The sequence below is a fragment of the Lolium rigidum genome, chromosome 4, assembly GCF_022539505.1.
Source record: "Lolium rigidum isolate FL_2022 chromosome 4, APGP_CSIRO_Lrig_0.1, whole genome shotgun sequence".
Taxonomy (NCBI): Eukaryota; Viridiplantae; Streptophyta; class Magnoliopsida; order Poales; family Poaceae; genus Lolium; species Lolium rigidum.
In genome coordinates this window covers 159,137,165-159,154,826 of record NC_061511.1, presented here as the reverse complement: position 1 = coordinate 159,154,826, position 17,662 = coordinate 159,137,165, and the positions used below count along the sequence as shown (strand labels likewise).

General features: G+C 46.4%; 1 protein-coding gene across 1 annotated transcript; it reads right to left on the bottom strand.

Moving 5' to 3' along the window:
- Positions 1 to 9,919: 9,919 nt before the first annotated feature.
- Positions 9,920 to 17,278, bottom strand: LOC124647700. The gene is made up of 4 exons (XM_047187596.1): positions 16,927 to 17,278; positions 15,962 to 16,806; positions 15,680 to 15,757; positions 9,920 to 10,187 (listed from the first exon to the last, which is right to left on the bottom strand). Exons 1-3 carry the CDS (start codon positions 17,276 to 17,278, stop codon positions 15,743 to 15,745), a joined length of 1,212 nt encoding a protein of 403 aa, XP_047043552.1. The 3' UTR covers positions 9,920 to 10,187; positions 15,680 to 15,742.
- Between the last annotated feature and the right edge of the window lie 384 nt (positions 17,279 to 17,662).

Sequence of the window (17,662 nt, the reverse complement as noted above, 5' to 3'; positions counted from 1 at the left end):
GTGTGAGGCCAATACATCCTCCAAACGGTATGGCCTCGTGTTCATTTCTCATACCGTAGAGTCCTATTCTATCCACACGTAGTGGCCACTCATCCCAGGCCTTTGTATCATGAGAGTACTCTCTGATATAACACAAATCCGTGTAGTAGATGCTGCCAGGTCGAAGTGTCGGGTACACTCTGGTGTCGACGGAGATACACCGGATATAATTCACGAAGAAGGCATTACTGCCAATGTTACTGACCAGATGGAGAGAGCGGTTCTGAGTGTCCACACGGTACACCAATGGTTTGCCCGCCAAAGCCTCGCTGACCAACAACACAAGCAGCAGATCACCATCCGACTTCACAAGGTAGAACTTCTGACGTCCAAGTTCTGGAAATGAAATTAGTGTCTCCATCTTGACAGGTGCTCGCGCGCTGCTGCAACTCGTACATTGGTGCACACTATTCTTCCGATCTCAAAATTGTCCGCAGCTCATCGCATACGGTTCACCATTGAACGGGGTAATGCAACGCAGACAATGGTTCTTGATCGAAAATCTTCCTTCTCCCCAATCTTCATTTATATCCTTAGTTGGAGTGCTCTCATCGACCCAACCAATTTCCGGCGGGTAATGTGCGGCAACGAAGACCATAGTCGGGGATTTGATAACAGACGATCGATTTCGAAAAACAGATGGCATCTGCGCCTCAAACATAGTGTTCGATTTCTTTGTGAGTGGGTTCAACAGCCGTATCTTGTGCGGCGGGTTCTTCTAGGCAAGCACGATGACACCACGGCAAAAGCCGACGAAGTAGTATCTAAAATATATTGATGAAGATAACATTCAGCACTAAGATGTGTTTAAGATTGAAAATAAAAAGGTAGATATGGAGGAATTTGAACCTTGTATGAACGTCCGATAGATCTATGGTGACGTAGCGTGATGTGCCGAGTTGGAGGAAGGTGAACTCAGCGACGCGTGGAAGGGCGTGGTGTAGCATGATCCCTTCGTCCAGGTGCACGTCGGGCTCAGGCAAACCTGAGCGCCAATTTCTACAGACTTGCCTCATAGCAGAGTAGGTGTCGGCGTACTCATCGTTCGCCAGTAAGCATTGGCCGATCTTGTGAAGTGGTCCATCAGCCGAGAGAGGGCCCAGTTCACGGAGGCGCCGCGCTTGGATGCGCCGCCCTCGGAGGCGACGCGCTCGGCGGCGACGCGCTCGGCGGCGACGGGCTCGGCGGCGACGGGCTCGGAGGCGACGGGCGCGGAGGCGACGGGCTCGGAGGCGACGGGCTCGGAGGCGACGGCCGCCGGCGCATTCTTCTTCTCCATCGCCGGCAGGGTAGCGTGCGTACAGCGGTTGGGGTTTTTTCGATTTGGAGAAGTTGATGGGACGTGAGAGGGGTGGTTTCGTGCGTGAGCGAGAATGAGACGACTGTGTGCAGAGGGAGGGAGGGGCTTACGCGTCCTAAATGCGACCCGCGTCCACTATTTGCACGTCTGCACCGCGACACGCGTCAACAATGGCACGTCTTCCACTTCTGCACCGCAACACGCGTCCTCGGGTCTAACCCTGGAAATTTAGATATACTCAGGTATACCCCCGAGTCATGTACTAGCATTTTTTGTATGATCAGTTTTCTCCTTGAGTGCTAATACTGGCTAGTGTAATATACTCAGTTTTACCCTCAAGTGGCTGGTCAACAGAGAGTCAACAAATGGGATTAACTAGTTAAATTAGTTATTTAATGTGCAAAAAATTCCGAAAAAGAGTGGCACTTACTCATGGAGTCTTTACCATAAATTGCCACTTCACAAATCATAGATAAATCATAGATAAATCAAGTTTCACCACAAATTGCCACTTCTCAAATCACCTAGTAGCTATGAAGGTGCATGGTTTTCCATAATAAGCCCTACCCAAAACAGCTTTCCCCAAAACATACTTTGTCTGAATGAGGCCATAATTTTCACACTCATGTAGATTTGTATTGCAAATAGTTTGAGGTAGGCCAAGATGGGTTTCATTGTACAAAACACGCATTTTCCATTTTTTAAATCTCATATTTGAATCCCTTAGTCTGTTTACTACTCACTTGCCCTTGGTTTCTTGATACTACTCAGTTTTGCCCTCTCCCTTCACAAACTCTCACAGACGCCCAACATTGCCCTGATTGGTCTAGCCCATGTCACGCGGATTGTGCCCGCCGATCGTTGATCGTATGATCTAACGGGCAGGATAACACCTATCTCTCTCTCTGGTCGGGGCCACCACCCTCTCTCTCTCTGTCGTCGGTTAGCTTCACGCAAAGTTTGGTTTTCTGCATTATTTTTCACGAGCTAAATTATAAACTCTTTTTAGGCATTACTTTTCACGCAAAAAATGATAAACCATCACCGATTTGTTGTAGCCATTACTTTTCACGCAAAAAAATGATACACCATCACCCATTTCTTGTAGGGATTGTACCCATTACTTTTCACGCAAAAAATGATAAATCATCACCGATTTTGTTGTAGCCATTACTTTTCACGCAAAAAATGATACACCATCACCCATTTCTTGTAGCCATTACTTTTCACGCAAAAAACGATAAACCATCACCGATTTGTTGTAGCCATTATTTTTCACGCACAAAAATGATACACCATCACCCATTTCTTGTACCCATTACTTTTCACGCAAAAAACGATAAATCATCACCGATTTTGTTGTAGCCATTACTTTTCACGCAAAAAATGATACACCATCACCCATTTCTTGTAGCCATTACTTTTCACGCAAAAAACGATAAACCATCACCGATTTTGTTGTAGCCATTACTTTGCACGCAAAAAATGATACACCATCACCCATTTCTTGTAGCCATTACTTTTCACGCAAAAAATGATAAACCATCAACGATTTGTTGTAGCCATTACGGTAAATGATAAACTATCACAAATTACCATTTCTTTTAGGCATTACTTTTCACGGTAAAATGATAAACTATATCACGAAGTTCCATTTCCGTCAAGATAGTCCGCATTACTTTTTTGTTGAGATATATACCCCCACAACGGTCGTCTCCTCCTTAATTTATTGTGTAAACCCCCACAATGGTCATCTCCTCCTTAATTTATTGTGTAAACCCCCACCAACGTTCACCTCCTCCTTATTTTATTGTGTAAACCCTACAACGGTCATCTCTCCCTTATAAACACCTACACGGCCATCCATTGTGTCAATAGGTTCTGCCTCTCTCTTCTTCGTTCACATACACTTGATCATCCATTGCCATGGCTTCCACGTCTCGGACGCGGACCGGAAGGGGAAGGGGAAGGGGAAGGGGATCATCATCATTGCCACCACCACCGTCAACACTGCCATTGATCATAGAGGAGTTCTTCATCGTCGTCTATGAAGACCCTTTGGTCAAGAAGGTACGTACGCGTTCCCACATATATGATGCATGTGATTAATTATGGGCATGTTCTAAAAAACCTTTAATTTCAAACGATCGGTGCTCGATCTCTTTGCAGGCACTCCCAAAAAAGTTTGCGGACTATCTTGACGGCCAGGAGCCAGCTAAGGTGTATCTGCGAGTAGCTGACTGCGGTCCTCGTCTCTGGACCGTGGAGGTCCTATTTGACGGACAAGGCCGGATGTACCTCGACAAGGGTTGGGAGAAATTCGCCATCGCGCACGGTGTGGATTTCGGCTGCCACGTACACTTCAAATATGAAGGCGATGATGTGCTCACAGTGAAGGTGTTCGACGGAACAATGTGCAGGAGGTACTACTACTCGGACGACGAAGATATCGACGATGAAAGCGACGACGACTTGAAGCCATGCATCCATCCCCTTTAGACAAGGGGATTATGACCAAGAATATATATGTAGCTTCATATGCATCGATTTAGAGATCTAGCTATTTTCTATATATTATGTAAAAAATAATATCGCATTTCCACTATTATTCGAGCACCACATCCTCCAAACGATGCCGATGCCGATGCCAATATCGGCATGGTCGAACGGCTATGCTCGCCGCCACTGCTAGGTCAGCGTCGGGATGCACAATGTTTAGCATAAGAGTCGCTTTAGATTAAGCTGCGAAAATAGTCACCTGCCACAGCGGTCATTGGCTGCGGAGGCCCCACGGAGCGGCAATATATAATTTTCTATAAATAAATAGACGACCCACTGGTCATTGGCTGCGGCAGCCCCATAGAGCGGCCCCATTTGTCATTGGCAGCACCGCGTATACAATCAGGAAATAAAACGGCCCACGCGTCAGCGGTACATGGATGGCTAAGAGCGGCCCCATTTGTCATTGGCAGCACCGCGTATACAATCAGGAAATAAAACGGCCCACGCGTCAGCGGTAGATGGATGGCTACCCGTCAGCACGAGACGGTCAGAGGAACCGACCTGACGGTAACGGTAAGGCCTCCGACTCGACGGCAACCCGCGTCTTCGAGGGGTTTCAAACTAGAGGGAGGGGAAAGCTGAGGAAAAACTAACGAGCTGGGGAAAACTGAGTACAACTAACGAAGCAGGGGCACGAAAATAGAAATCCCTAATTATAAATATGTTAGAAATATGAATAGAAATTATTATAAATATATTACAACACATTATGAATAGAAATAATTATAAATTTATTACAGCAAATCATGCGCCCAAATTATTATAAATATATTACATCACACTATGAATAGAAATAATCATAATTTTATTACAGAAAATCATGCGCACAAATTATTATAAATATATTACATCACATTATGAATAGAAATAATCATAAATTTATTACAACAAATCATGACTACAACTTATTATAATTAACATCAAGCTGGGTTGTTGTTGCTACGGTACGGGCATTCCCTTCGCGCATGACCGGGACATCTGCAAACGCGACTACGGCGTGGTTCTCCCGACTGACTATGGTCCATGTCATTTCTATGACGGCGAGATTGACGTCGACCCTTCGCGGTCCTCTTCAACGTCGGGTCTGGAACCCATATGGTGGATTTATCCGGCCATACATCCCTATAGTGCTTCCCAATGCCCCATGTCCAGAACTCACCATTCCATTTGTGCAGTAGGTTGTATGTGTTGAAGTACGGAGATATGTTTTTGTGCTGAAGCAGCCTTGAGGACATGACTACAAGGGTATCCCAAAAGTTTTGGCTTGTTACAACTGCACTCACACGAGCTAGTTCCGAGGGTGACAGCATGCTTTCTTGAGCCTCTGTGGTGGCCTCTCACAAACTTGGCGCGTACATGTATTTCCCACTTATTCCTAAGTGCGTCAATTTGACGGAAACCATGACTTTGTGATTTTTTTGCTTTCTCGTCGAGATGTCGCTGCATCTTTTCAGACCATGGCTTGTTCAGTGCGTCCCGAGCGTTGGCTACCTGGACTCGTCTCGCAAAGTACGACAAAGTCCGGTTCCAAGTTTCAGTAATCAACGCCGTGATAGGGAGGGCGCGCACACCTTTCAGCACACCATTGTACACCTCCGACATGTTGGTGGTCATTATGCCGTACCGTGCCCCGTAGTCGTGAGAAAGCGCCCACTTGCTTAAATCGGGGCAACTCTCGGAAATCCACGTAGACAAATTAACTGTCCTGGTATTGCCCCTCCGATCTCTTCTCTGTGGCAACGCAGCTTTCTCAATTTCGGCATTGATTCCACTCCAAATTGCATTCATCTTCTCTTCTGTCTTCTGCATGCACATTCTCTTGAACAGCTTGAACCAATCCTTGTTCTTGAACTTTGAGTAAAAATTGGCTGCCAAATGCCGCATGCACCACCTTGTCTCTAGATCGGGCCACCCCCAATCTGGATCTTGTGCCACCTTCATAAATTCGAGCACACTCAATAGCCCCGTGTTGCGATCAGAGATGATGCAAACATTGGGGCGATTTCCGACAACTGAAATCTTCAAGCAGCATAAGAACCAGAACCAGCTATCTTTGTTCTCGCTCTCCACCAATGCATATGCAATAGGAAGGAGTTGATTGTTTGCATCTGCTGCGATCGCCAACAGGAGTGTGCCCTTTGTACTTTCCAGTGAGGAAGGTACCATCTATTGACAACACTGGACGACAGTGTTGAAATGCCTGTATAGCCTGCGGGAATGCCCAGAATAAACGGTCAAGTATTTCTTCATTTTGCTCCCTGGGGTGTGGACGTTCTCTCCTGAATACATGAGTCCCCGGGTTACTTGATGATATCTCGATGGAGCAGTCCGGGGGCTAGGTCATATGCTTGCTCATATGTGCCATATAGCCTCTCGGAAAATGTCCTCCTTGGCACGCCTTGCCTTTCCGGAGCCGACGAGAGAAGCCAATCTGATCTTCTGCAGTCTCTTGCAGCATCTTCACACTAACATTGATTTCTTTTTCCACCTCCACTTGCATGATATGTGAAAAATATTTTGCGGTGACGTTGCGGTGCTTATCCAGAGCCCCAACCTGCTCGCAACTATGTGGTTATATTTTTGATATGCCAGGGCTGACATACCCCAGAGCTCTTTCGAGCGATCATTCTCCCCTTGCACCCCTCATTCAATTAGACACATATCACTTTTAGCTGACTTCGATCAGACTCGCTTCACTCTGTGCTCCCGAGATATGCTCAATGCATACCTCTTTATTGCCTGGTCAGCGGAGTCCTTGTCGTGGAAACTTTGCCCAACTAGCAGACTATCCTCTCCTAGGCCTGGAACAGACCGAAATTCATTGCTTATGGTCATGGTCTGCAAGAAGTCAGGGTCCATTGGACCTGGGACCGCCCTCTGGGGAGGACCTACTCCTTCTTCATCCGACGAGGATTCAGACGAAGATGAACGAGCATCATCATCCAACGCCTCAGGCAATCCCTCCACATGTTCGCTGATGTCGATGACCGCGGACCAATATCCTGGGTCAACATTATGGTGGCTAGGCATCTGCTCCGATGGGTCGATGCTACGAGCAACGGTCATGGCAAGCTGATCCGACAGGCCGGTGCTAGGGCCTGCGGTGATGGACAGCTGCTCTTCTGCAGCGCTCCTATCGCTTCCAAGCATCATCAGTAGCTGAAATAAACTTCACATACACCATCGGCCGTCCGTACATAGCAGCACCAGGTGTGCTTGCAAACCTCATGTACGTACGCCAATTTGTATCATTTTTTACCTCCCGCAAACCCCAACGGGGAGGTCCATTCCCTTCTACGACGATAAGAGCCTCAACCGTCATCCTCTCGTCCACGCATCCCCCGACCAAATGGGGCTCGGATGATTTTTCTTACATCCGCAAATGCTCTATTGACCATATCTATCACTGCAACATCCATCGTGTCGCAGTTCGAGAAATCCACCCCACCGAATTCGTCACGTACGACGTCCCCATAGTACACTACCAAATTTTCCATCGTACCTACCGCACAACCAGATTTTTAAAATAATATTAGTAACATCCTACCTTAAATCATATTACTGTTTTAATAATTTCATTACAACACTTATTCTAACATGGCGGTAAGACTTTACGAAAATAATTAATCCTTCCTTTTCTAAATAATACGGCAAAAAAATACACAAGACAAAATATTAAAAGACATCATATATATACCTTAATTTGCAGATAGATATTCTTCCAAATAATAATTTACGCGCCACAATAATCCAAGTAATAACTGTGAGAGAGCATGTGCATACTTCAATCCACCTAAAATACACATTAAAATTTGCGAGTTAAAGCATGTTCCTAACATACGGTTATTAGTTCAACAAATTATCCATCTCTTTAGTTTTCAGTCATACATGCAATAATAGTACACTGCACTACGTGTTGTTCTATTTCAAATTAAATTACATCCTTCATAAAATCTCACTCGCTGTACATAATATGCTAATACAAGGTATATAGTTATAACATGTGCATGTTTCTTTTGTTTTGCGATAATCCAAGAAGAATACACAGGGTCATCAACGAATAAAATCAACCTAACATACGCACACATTACTTCGAAAAATTAGACCATTTTCTCATATACGTCGTGTAGTTACGTCCAATAATACTACACTATAATAATACTACACTACATATAGTCATGCTGCATTTCAATTTCACTCATACATATACAATATGTCTACATCACACACCATCATGTTGCATTTCTAACTATAATTACATGCTTCTAAAAATATTACAGTGCCTTACATGCTATGCTAATATAATGATGTGTGTCTACTTACTAGAAATGGAAACATAAAAATTATGCATGTACGAATAAAATCAAATATCCAAATGAACTAACCTTGTTGTTTTCCCTTCTATTGCATCATGCACTTAATCATTGCACTTAATCAACGAACTATGGTTGTGTTCTCAGCAAGAGAGGAGACTAACTAAGTGTATTCTTTCAGCTCATACGGGAAGACAGAGGAGAGCAGCTGTGCGTGTTCGCGACAATGCAAGCAGCGGCTAGTTATAAAGCATGCGGCGCTGCATACTTTCGGTGGTCACGTTTCTGTATCAGCAATCAATTTTCTGTACAACTACAGTCTCTAATAGAGCTGAAAGTGCAAAAACTAGTGCCAAATAGACTCAAACCGGAGCAAACAGCCTCAGAATCAGAGACAGCTCGAATCTGACAAAGTTTGCGTGGGAATCAGAGCCATCAACGTCGGAATCCGCGCCGTCAACGCGCTGTGCAGAGCTGTCGGGAGCAGCACATGCCACCACCGGTCGCGGCGGCAGGCTGCCAGCTCAGCGTGCCGCCGGCAGCTACGGCGGCAGGGCGACGTCGGCGTCCGTCCGTCGACGGCCGGCTCACGGAGGCGGACATGCCGCCACGGCTGACGGCGGCAGGCCCTGCCGCCACCGGCTCCGGCGGCAGGCGCCACGCGTCGCCTGGCCGTGCTGCCGCCACGGCATTTTTGGCATTTCCGTTCACAGGTGGTCCTTTTTGACATTAAACTGGGACAGGTGGTCCTTTTTGACAAAATTTCCCATTGAACTGCACCGACGCGATGCCGGAGGCGAACCATGACGTCACGTGGACCTGCAAGGGAGCAGGCGTTCTAGGACGCAGCTGGGAGCTTACTGAGCTTACCGACACATTTTCGGTCTGCGAGAACACAAATGGTCGTCGTCCCGTTGGAGATGCCCTCGTTATTTCAAGCCAAGAACGCAAGCAACCGGCCCAGTATGCAACAATGGATTCCTAGTGAGCCCGTCCATCTGGCTTGGTATTGCTGTTCCACTAGAAAAAAAAGGTATTACAATCCTGATACAGGCAGTTACATATAAAGTTTGGAGGGATACTCAGCCACGAGTTCCCTTGCCTACTATGAGAAGCATTTTATGCACACAAATTGAGCTGCAATATTAGCAGATCTGCTAAAAAAGTGAAAAGAGAAGCTACTGGAATGTATCTAGTTACCGATGTATCTACTTAACAAACACGTCCATATCTAGAGAAAATTAAGTCAATTAATTTGAATCGGAGGAAGTAGTAAAACTTCTACTAATCTCCTTGGTTTCACCTATGATAGAAGGGATTTCAGAGCGGTGAAAGTTGTCATCATGCCACATATTGGTCATTACTTGCGAGTCAGTCATGAATCATGACAATGCATTTCGTATTTTGCAGTGGCATTTTAAACTTAAACTTTAGAACTTCTATTCAGTTCGAAAATCATGCCAAATTTCTAGCCAGGTTGCTTGATACATAACCCAGATTACTTGCGCAATTTTTTTAGAGGTATTCGATTCTTCAAAACAAAGATAACCCATCTTCTCCTGTCGAAAACCGCCCATCCCAAATAAAGTAGAAACCCTAGTGTAATGTTTGATGCAGATAAGTTGTTAGCTCGAAAAGAAGGTAGCACTTAAGCGAGGGTTATAGACGGAAGTAAAGAGCTTCAGCATCATCATCCGTTGTTTCATTACATCATGGTATCATCACATAGTTGCTTGCCGCTTGACAGTCACATACAAGTTATAGCTGAAGATAGTTCAGATTCTCCTTGTGGATCAACAAAGACCAGCATGCTGTAGCACCTACAGTAAACTTGCAATTCCGGTTTCTAACCAGCCAAGCTACCGAGCTTGAAAGAACTTCTGCAGCATGTATTGAATGGAACATATGCTTCTCATTCTGGCCTTAATAGTTTCGGGCAGCTCAGTGGGACATTAACTGGATAAGCCGGTTGTCTGCAAAACAAATGTTGAGCAATCAGTCACCCTAAATAAGCTGCTTGTGCAAGAAAGAAAAGATTAACATGGCCATCAAGTTTCTTGAGGCATCCATACAAGAGTATTAGTTCTCAGTTTCACACTGTAACTGATTCATAAATACAATTCATAAGAACTGAGGTGCCTAACGTCTTGATTATGAACACTAAACCACATAAGAACTAAGGTGCCTAATGTCTTGATCATGAACACTAAATCTCATAGGAGCTTGGGTTCATAATCACAGGGTATGATGTAAATGTATGTTACATTAGCTACTCAAGTCTGGATGGTGAACTCATATCAGTCTTGATGGTTTGTTATATCTTGCATATGACATTACATCAAACAAGAGTAATTATTTCATGTAAACTCCCTAAGTAAATTGTACACACAAAGTTTGATTGGCATACGATGGTTATGTTTCAGATTTATTAGTACAAATAGTATTTAAGTTGTCTTTAAGTTATTTACTTGTTCAGAAGAATGATTAAGAAACCCCGAACAAGTCTGAAGGTAATCTGCGATGTTCCTCTGGAACTATTTGTGCTTTACTCCAGTGTATGCGTGCTTCTGTTGTTCCAAAACATTGGAGTAAAAGTATAAAACTAAACAATCCATTTTTCTTGGTCCTAAATGTGTTTAACTGAAGGTCCTTGTCACCTATGGTTCTTTGATCCTGCATGATTCTAAGTCTGAACCAACATAGTGAAGCCACTGGGTTGGCCATTTTAAATGCCGGAATAGTCGCATCTAAACTTTCACTGGTAAAAATAGTTTTAAGTCTTTAGGCAACACTAATAGCACATTATAACAGGAATGCAATAACTAAATTTCAAATATCAGCCAAGCTAGCTTATCTATCTTAGGTGTTACCTGATGGTTTAATGGGCTAGTTCATCTACTGGAACCTGAAGATATGCTCTAGTGTGAATATGGAAGAAAAATAGTTTAGTAGGTACAGCTAGATGCTACTGTAAAATAGAGGAAATTACCTGCTAGGCAACTCATGTGAATGAACCGAACAATACATGTTATAGTGATTGTGGTGAAGTATTAATTTGCCTCTCCAGAACTACAGGTTACAGCAAAGTGATGCTAGGTTGTGAACTTGGAGCTACGAGTACGGAGTACCAAGGTTCAAAAAAAAGCGCTAAGCGCTAAGCAAGCGGTGAGGCACTGCTCAAAGGAATTGAAGCTTAAGCGAGCTTAAGCGTTCTGTACAGAACTGTATGGATAGAAAAACGAGGAAGCAATTCTGGGCATCTAAGGGCATCTCCAACCGGGCGACCCATCCCGCGCCCGCGCGTCCGGATGGGTCGAAACGGACAAAACCGCGTCCCAGCGCGCGGATCCATCCCTAAAACGGATGGCAGCGGCGTCCGGGACGACCCAAACCCGGCCCAAATCTTGGACGAGTTTGCGTGGCCGCGGACGCGAAAGGCTGGTCGCTCGCGTCTGCCCCTTGTCCGCCCCTGGCCCGCCTGTCTGCCTCCCAAAACACAAGCCCGTCGCACACATCTCCCCACCGCTCCGCCGCCACCCACGGACCGGCGATTTGGGAGCGCGTCAACGCCGGCCATCGTCGTCGAGACGCCGGCAAGCGGGGCGGAAGCATAGGTCGAGGTCCCGCGCTGCTTTCGCCGCGTCGTAGCAGAGTCGGAGGACGCCGCCGCCGGCGCTGTTGTCCTCTCACCGTCGCGACACCTCCCGCCGTTCGCAGCTGCGCCGTTTCCGCCGGAGGTGAGCTCTCCTGCACCGTGTTTCCAGACCGCAAGTCGGCTGAGACGGCCATGCCTGCAGGTCCCTACAGAAGCATTTGGATCGCCTCCGCCTGCGAGGTGTTCGTTCAAATGCTCGAACTAAAATGTGTCCCTTTTCAGATCATGGTGGACAGCGACGACGAATACTACTTCAAGAACTTCATCGACACGTCGTCAGAAGAGGAGTCCGACGACGATTTTTTCACGGATGCTGCGCTTCTCATCCACGAGCACATTGTCTCGCAAATCCCCGTGTACCGGGGGTCCTTGCCGGGGCGCGCGGCCGCCTTGGACCGCAAAAGAGAACGCGGCCACGACCAGCTCTACAACGACTACTTCCAACCCAATCCATTGTTCGTGCCATCCTTGTTTCGCCGTCGTTTTCGGATGACCAGGCCGCTGTTCCGCCGGATAATGGATGGCGTCAAGATCTACGACGACTACTTCTGTGCGAAAGTGGATGCAATTGGCAAGGTAGGCCTCTCTTCGTACCAGAAATGCACGACAGCGATTAGGATGCTCGCATATGGCGTTGCCGGTGATTTCGTAGATGAGTACACGCGCATGAGTGAGTCAACCGGCTTGGAATCGATGTACAGGTTCTGCAGAGCAGTGATCGGTTCGTTCGGAGAACAGTACCTCCGGCAACCTAATGCGGAGGACACAGTGTCGATCAACGCTTCCGTGGGTTTTCCTGGGATGCTTGGCAGCATAGACTGCATGCACTCGGGAGTGGAAGAACTGCCCCTTTGGTTGGCAGGGGGCATACAGCGGCCATTCTGAGGGGTGCACAGTCATTCTTGAAGCTGTTGCTTCCCATGACACATGGATTTGGCACTCATTCTTCGGAATGGCTGGCTCGCACAATGACATCAATGTGCTGCAGCGCTCTCCGGTGTTTGATAGGCTAGCGTACGGTAAGTCCCCTGATGTGGATTTTGAGATCAATGGCCACCACTACACCAAGGGGTACTACCTTGCTGATGGTATCTATCCACCTTGGGCTACACTCGTGAAGACAATCTGAAACCCCAACTCAGAGCAGGAGGCAAGGTTTGCCAAAGAGCAGGAGGCAGCCCGGAAAGATGTCGAGCGGGCGTTTGGCATCCTCCAAGCTCGTTGGGCTATCGTCAGACACCCGCCGCAGTCCGGGATGTGCAAACTCTGTGGGAGGTGATGACCGCTTGTGTAATCATGCATAACATGATTGTTGAGGTAGAGCGGGATGATTCACTCTTTGATAATGACTGGGAAGGCCAAGGAGAGTTGGTTACTCCTCAAGGTGCTCCAGCATCATTCCAGGACATTCTTCATGCGCACCATGAAATTCGAGATCTAGCTGTACACAACCAGCTTCAGGCTGATTTGGTCGAGCACATGTGGCAGCATGTAGGCAACAATGCTGCAAACAACAATGAGGAAGGAAATCCTGAAGCCTAGAGCAATTGTATCGTTTTTTCATTTTATTTGAATAATACTTTATCCTTGATTACATGGACTATGTAATGTGAAATACATTTTGAGCATTTGAACTATTTTATATATTTTATATAATATTTTTTTGCGTTTTTCTAGTGAATTTACAAGAAAAACATACCATAGGGCGCCGCGACCCAAATCTGCCGCATTGGGCGCAGCGCGCGACCCAAACGGACGCGCGGACGCGGGGCTCCATCCGCGCGTCCGCTCGGCCACGCAAACGGCCCAAAACGGACGGCCCAGCGCGTCCGTTTGGGTCGCCCGGTTGGAGATGCCCTAAGAGCACATAAGTAGAGGTGAGAGTAGTGCTTGTTCCTGTGAAGGAGAGGCGGTGGAGGCGGTGAAGGGGCTTCACTAGTAGGGCCTAGGGCGCCATTTTTTATGTACATGTGTGGGTGAAAGTGAAGAAGTGAGAGAAAGAGATGAGCAGACTAGGGTTCCATAATGGGCCTTACTGGGCCAGCTCTATAGCAGAAAAGAGACCACTAGCACGAGTCTCTTACACCCTAATTGCACTATTGGGCCTTACCAGCGCTTAATGAGCCGCTTAGGGCCTAATCGAAGCGTTTTGCCATCCCTCAGCGCGTAAGCGAATGATTAGTTCCGCTTTTTTGAACCATGACGAGTACAAGTACATGGCATGTCTAGTATAGTTCTGATGCCATACTAAACGCTCACAACACCCGCGACTACATGTTCATTGATAGATGAATACTTTCATTGTCGAAAACTAAATATATGTTACAGTACTGGTGTTATACACTGAACAAAGGCCAAACTAACAAGGTCACTGCATCTAAGCGACAGTTTCCTTTCTCTGAAACAATTGCAATGTAGTTCTAGTACTGGTGACAGTTGCATTTTCTTAAAAAATTGCATGCACGTGTCCTGGACCAACTTCTTTTGTCTCAAACCTGAACATATGCTACAGGACTCTCTGAGAATTAGTTGTCAAGTGTAAACTGAGATATGGTACCGAGGTACAACTACTGCTGACTGGAACTATAACTGAAGTTTACTTGTTTTCTGATTTCGGAACAGTGTCCTTCAAGTAACCTTCATCTCTGAACTTTATTCAGTCAAGTGAGCAACAAGACACCCATATTCAGAGTAGTAACACACAAATCTTTGTTGGCATTTATACACTGCAGTTTGCAAATTCAGATATGTGACTCAGGACAGTCTGCTGCGACAAGACACTCCAGATCTGTTACTACATTTCAGTTTAGCTCTTACGTACACACCGAATTAACAAGAAAGTCTGACATCATTTGTAGGACAGCACCACAACAGTTCTGAACTCCAAACGATAAGTCTTTATTATATTTTTCAGAGATGTACATGACACTACCCTGATATATTCCCCGCAGCATCTCAAACACTAAATCTCATAAGAACTGAGGTGCCTAACGTCTTAGATAATTTATTGTTTACATATCAAAATTAAATTTGTTTGGTTCCATATTCAGCATCCGATTGCCCTCACGACTGTTTTTTGCGAGTTAGGGCAAATTTATACCAGCGGAATCAATTATATCAGGAATAGAAGATAATATTTTCAGGAACCTGATGGTCTTGAATGCACACTCGCTATCATGGTCAAAGTCACATCTTCTCAGCTCGAGTGATTCAAACATTGCGACACACACATGTATCCGAAAACTTTAATTAGCTAGTGGCATTTTCTTATTATTACTCTTGTAGTCTTGTACCCTATTTATATGTTTCTTATTGTATTTTTCCTGAATTACTTGAGCTCAAATTTCTTTTGCAGTTATGAAATGCATGCAAGGCTTAGAAATCAGTAGTTCACATATATATGGTTATCACCAAAACTATGGTTCGATATACAGTGCTCCCCAGCCGGGGTGATCTGACCAATAGTATGGTTAAACCTAGCAACATATCAGTCTCGCTTAAGTATAAACAAAAATTTCTGACCTATATTTTTATAAACTCATTATAGCATGAGAACTTAACTTACTATAAATCCAGAATTCAATTCCGCAAAAAATAAACTATGGATCCATCATAAACTATAATATCAAGAGTAGTCTGAAATAGTGAGCAAATCTAACCAAGATGAAATCTATATAGCCATGGCAAGATGTCATGACTCGTCACCAATCACCAATTAACAAAAAAAAAATACAGAGTACAAACGCATAAGGAAGGAGCCTCAGCTAATCCATGTTGGCAGAATACATTTTGAGTGTCATAGTACATTACCGCATCTGGTAGCTCTTGCCAGACTTAGTTGCCTGTCATTTATTTATTTTGAGAGGTGATGGACTAAGCTGCTCCTGCCTGCAAGTGATTGCACCGTTAGCGTCATTCAAATATTCAATGATAACATGCTCGAGTAACTTGCAATGACTTGTATCAATAGAGAGTAATTCTAACCAAGACGAAATCTATATAGCCATGGCAAGATATCATCAGCAGTTAATAAAAAAGTATTATGCAGAGTACAAATAAAATTACCCAGAGTAGTTTGATTCGAGCGCTCACCTTGTTGCGTACCAAAGAGGGAGGCCACGCCATGATGTAGGGATAGCAGAACTCGGATCTAGTGATCCGGCAGAGCTTCTGTAGCTCCCTTGTTTCAATGCAGAAGGATAGGAGCCAGTTAGGAGGCTCCTTCTGGTGAATAGTCAAATACACGACGCCACGGTCAATAGTCACGACATTGAGCGAAGGACACTCGTCTATAATGTTGAGAGTGAGCTTATCCATAGCATCCACCATCTGAAATGTCCTGTTCTTCCTCCATTTATCGACGCCGTCACGACCAGCCCTTAGGACCCAAACCATAAGCTCAAGGTTATCGTAATGCATGCGAGCCAAACAGAGCTTCCCATCGTTGGTCTCACCTAAGACACCGGAAGGCCCAATCGGCAGATGGGTTTGAGAGAATTGCAGCGTTGCAGTGTCCAGCACAGGGATATAGTGGTCGTCGTCTTGGTCTTCGTCTTGGTCTGAAGATGCCCAGTAAACAAGCCCGTTCCTCACTAGCTCTACATTCCCAGCATCCTGGAGGCTCCACGGTGTTGGGGAAATCTGCCACTCCATGGTGTTCGGTGAGAAGACGGCGATCTGCTTTCCCCCGTCTTCCTTGGGGACGCAGAGCACGCGAAACGACCGGTCGTCGGCTTCGGAGGGGATCATGTGGAACTCAGCTTCAGTGTATTCGGGGTCCCCGCTGAACACCTCATCAGGCGGGCCGGGGAAGAGATGCAGGGCTCCGGCGAGGGGATCGTACACGGCCACCTTCTTGGTGTTGCATCGCGGCGTGACGAGAAGGACATACCCATCGCGGCACCCCAACATTGACCACCCTTCGTCTTCATCTTCGTCTTCGGTTACTTTTTTGAACATCTTCGTGAGCATGGGGGGCTCGTCGTCTTCGTCGTCGTCGTCATCTTCCTCATCTTGGACATCTTCGTCTTCGTCTTCGGCGTCGTCCTTTTCGACACCGATAGCATCGGGGAGACGGGTAAAGAAGACATCGAGGCCGCGGAGGGCGGCGGCGTGGTCCGGGTCGGAGCGGCGGCCGGGGAGGCGCACGGGCGCGAAGGTGGACATGGGGGTGTCGTCGTCGACGAGGAATGCGCCGAGGATGGTGGGCGAGTGGAGGTCGCTGAAGCGGCGGCGGAATGCGGGGGACGAACGGACGGAGCGGAGGAAGGCGGGGCAGGCGAGAGCGGCGCGGACGAGGGTCGGGAGGGAGGGGAGGCGGAGGAATATCTCACGCAGGAGGTCGTCGCCGAGGGCAAGTATGGTAGTAGGAGCGGACTGACGGGAGCTCTTTTTCTGCGGCGGGGCCATGGTTGGCCAACGGTGGCGGCGGCGGCGGCGGCGGCGGCCGTTCACAGGAGGGGAAAGTGGGGGCTGCTCGTTTCAGTTGCAAGGGGGGATTATTTATGCAGAGATGGAAGTGTGCAGAAGAAGGAACCTGCAAAAACGGAAGCAGACGAAAACCACGGATATTCTTGTTCACCTTCAGCTATCCTCACTGGAAAAAACATTTCTCCGTTAGCCTTCCCGCTTCCAAATTATACCGAGTTAAATGGACGCGCCAAACTGTGATTTGTTTGCAATCTGTTCCCAAACAAGAAAATTGTTTCCAACGTAATAATTTGTGTGTGATTTGTTTCTGAAGTTCCACATTAAGTGCCGGATTTCTTTGCAGTCAGTTCCCATACATGAAAT